General features: G+C 37.8%; 1 protein-coding gene across 5 annotated transcripts in view; it reads left to right on the top strand.

Moving 5' to 3' along the window:
* The window catches only part of GSTO1 (glutathione S-transferase omega 1), a 12,854-nt gene that overhangs the window by 5,165 nt on the left and 4,201 nt on the right, over positions 1–3,488 (top strand). For 4 of the 5 annotated variants that reach the window (XM_021713949.1, XM_008061085.2, XM_008061086.2 and 1 more), the window contains exon 4: positions 1,488–1,586. The exons of the other annotated variant lie outside the window; for it this stretch is intronic. In XM_021713949.1, coding sequence (XP_021569624.1) covers positions 1,488–1,586 — 99 coding nt within the window. The remainder of the gene's footprint in view (positions 1–1,487; positions 1,587–3,488) is intronic. 5 annotated transcript variants of the gene reach the window in all.

The following is a 3,488-nucleotide window of genomic DNA, read 5'->3' as shown; positions in this document are numbered from 1 at the left end:
GGGTTGCAGTGGCCGGGAGCGGCCACTGCACTCTAGTCTGGGCGACAGAGTGAGACTCCAACTCAAAAAAAAAAAAAAAAAAAGTCAAGCTGGAAGTGCCCACCATTATTTTCCTGCTTACTTTTAAGAAAGAGGTGGCCTTATGTATCATATGTCCCTGCTCTCCTGGCTACAGGGCAGTAGACCAGACATGTACCCACCTCCTCACCCGGGCCAGTCAACTTCTTTCCTGAGAACTTAGAAATAAGACACAAAACTAAGACAGTAAAGGGTAAGACTTATACAATAAAGTCAATTAAGGTTTGGAGCTCAAGTATATCATTTAGGACTTCAAAAACCAAAGCTGCGTGAAAAATAAATCTTTAAGAAAGCAGAAATTAAAAGAATTACAAAAAAACCTGATTTATGGAAAGTAATTTGGGGCAGATATTTAAGGAAAAACAGATGAAAAAGCAAGCAGGCCCAGATGGAAATGTGGATAGAGGGCCCAATGAAGGCAAGCTGTACTGTGGCTGGAATTTCATAAGATTTACAAGTGCCTCTTTACTTAAACTGGGATGAGTGTACTTCAGTGCCTTGCATAAAATGATACCAAAGACTGAAGTATTAAAACACACAAACACCACCATAAGTATTAAGGCAGTTGATGCTACACCTGCCAGGTGTTCAAGTAGTCAGTCTCATTGGAACAGTCTTCTGATGGCTTCAAGGTAGAAATCAGAAAAGTTCTCTTCTCTAGTTCTCTTTGCAGCTGCAGCCAAAACTGGTGACCCAGGTTTGTCCTATCAGATACACACACAGTAGCATTCAATTCAGAAATGATCAAGATGAGGAAACAGGCTTGATGTGGGCCACTGCTTCCGCTGGTAAGAATGGCAGCAGAGCCTCTGGCTTTCAGCAGTGATGGTTACAAGATAAAGCTCCAGAGTAGAAGTGGCATTGTGCCAGTGGCATTAGTAGCTACCTCAGACTCCACAAACTATAGCACAGACTGTAGCATCTAGTGCTCAGCTAGCACTGGCAGCAGTGGGTGCCTCCCATTAGGCCACTTCTCATCATGATTTTGGAATCCTGTTCTAAGCCTATTTGTTCAGCCTCCCAACCATTCTATGAGCCACTCAGTCACCTTTTTTGTTTCCAAAAGCGATGTAGAACCTCCAAATTTACTTTGAGGGTCATAGTCACAACCCTCCAAAGGTAATGAGATCTACTTGCTTTTCAGATTCCTTTTAAGAAATTTTTGACTTAAACATGCCAAATGGGTTCTATCATTTGCAATTTATAAAATTCTGACCAACCCAGAATCTTAGGCCACAAACTTTTTCTAATCAGTCTATGACCTCTGTGTACATGGGGACTTGGTCTACCCTTGATGTATATAGAACACCCTGATGCCAGAACTATGAAGGTTCTATCATTTTTTTTATGTGAGGGGGCTAATGTAGTTAGCCTCAAACTGATAAACTAAGAAATTATTCTCTGTCTAGGTACCCTCTTTGGTAGCAAGCTATCTTAGACGGCGAGATAAGGAAGATTGCTCTGGCCTCAAAGAAGAATTGTGTAAAGAATTCAGCAAGCTAGAAGAGGTAATCGTTTCTCCTGGTTATTATCAGAGTAAATGATACATTATATCTACCCTTCTTTTCCTACTACTCTTTTCTTCATACTCCCATTTCCCAAGTCACTTTATGGCAATTAGAAATAATACCAAATAAAATGTTTCATTTACAAGATTGCTATAATCTGTTGTGTTTAAGATATAAACAAAAACACCTAAAAATACTTTGTCGTGGACTTACTTTTAAAACATTCTGTTGTATTGATCATAAAATAACAAGGAAAAATAAAATTGTAACCACAGTTTCCACAAATTTTCACCTTTTCCATTTTTTCATGTTTGCAGTCATCTGCATATTTTTAAGAAATAAGTTAACACATCTATAATCAGAACATAGGAGTGACTCTGTGTCCTATTTTTCCTTAATATTATATAATAAACACTTCCATCACAAAAATTTTTCCATGAATCACACACACTTGGGGAAGGCCAGATATGTTTTACATCCTTTTGGGGTAAACTGACATTTGGGCCTTTAGATAGAGTCTTCCTTTTGGTTTTGAGACATACCATTCATGCTCAGCCTGAAGTTTGTAATGATGAAAAACATAGTTCCTGTCTTTTATGGAAATGCATTCTAACATTTTTATCAGTAAGTATGAAGTTTGCTGTAGGTTTTTTCAGAAACTTTTTATTGCTGTTGTTAAGAAAGTTATCTTCTGTTACTAGTTTGCAAACTTTTTTTGTTGTTGTTGAGTCAGGATCTTACTCTGTTGCCCAGGCTAGAGTGCAGTGGCATGATCATGGCTCACTGCAGACTTGACCTTGTGGACTCAGCCTCAGCCTCCCAAGAAGCTGGGACTACAGGCATGCACCACCAAGCCCAGTTAATTCTTTTATTTTTTTGTAGAGACGAGGTCTTGCTATATTGCCCAGGCTGGTCTTGAACTCCAGGGCTCAAGCCTCCCAAAGTGCTGGGGTTACAGGCATAAACTACCATGCTTGGCCCAGTTTGCTAATTTTTAGAGAAAGTCATGAGTGTTGAATTTTATTGAATGTTCTTTCTGCATCTATTATATCTGTTGAAAAGTTCATACAATTTTCCCCTTCAATTTGGTAAATATGGTGTTATTGACAGATGTTCCTGGTGTTGAATTATCCTAGCATTCCTGGGATAAAATCTACTTGTTCTCAGTGAATTTTCATATGTACTATAGAATTAGTTAACAGTTAAAGGATTTTTGTAATTGTGTTCATAAATGAGATTGCTCCATAATTTTCTCTTCTTTTTCATTATTTGGCTTTAGTATCAAGGATATTCTAGCCTCATAAAATAGGTTGGGTAACCATACCTATTTTTCTAATCTATGGAACCATTTGATAGGAACAGGCTGTTTCTATAAAACATTTGAGTCTGGTGTCTTTTACAGGGGTAGATTGTTTTTCATTACCACTTTGATTTCTTTAATGATAATTGATTGTTTTGAGTTTCACATTTCTTCTTGAATCAGTTTTGGTAATTTATATCTTCCTGCTCGACTGTGAAAGTTGGAAAGTAAAATGCAATTCATATTCTTCAGATGATTACAGTTTAGTAATAGACAGAAGACAAATAGGTAGATATAAACAATCTAAAATATGTAATGTTATACGGGCCCTGAGAAAAACTATGGTTATTTATAAAGGGCAAATTGGCTTAGTGTTGGTTTAATTAGCCAGATAGTATTGTCAGTTCCCTTCTTTGGTGAAACTCTAATACCAGTTCATCTTCTTAAATTTTGGAAACAGGCCAAGCTTGGTGGCTCAGCCTGTAATTCCAGAACTTTGGGAGGTCGAGGCGAGTAGATTGTCTAAGCCTGCGGGTTTGAGACCAACCCAGGGAACTTGGCGAGACCTCATCTCTACAATAAAATTTTTTTTTTTTTTTTTT

The sequence above is a fragment of the Carlito syrichta genome, unplaced genomic scaffold, assembly GCF_000164805.1.
Source record: "Carlito syrichta isolate Samal-C Ts95f unplaced genomic scaffold, Tarsius_syrichta-2.0.1 Scaffold305070, whole genome shotgun sequence".
Lineage (NCBI taxonomy): Eukaryota > Metazoa > Chordata > Mammalia > Primates > Tarsiidae > Carlito > Carlito syrichta.
This window is presented reverse-complemented; position numbering and strand designations above follow the sequence as displayed.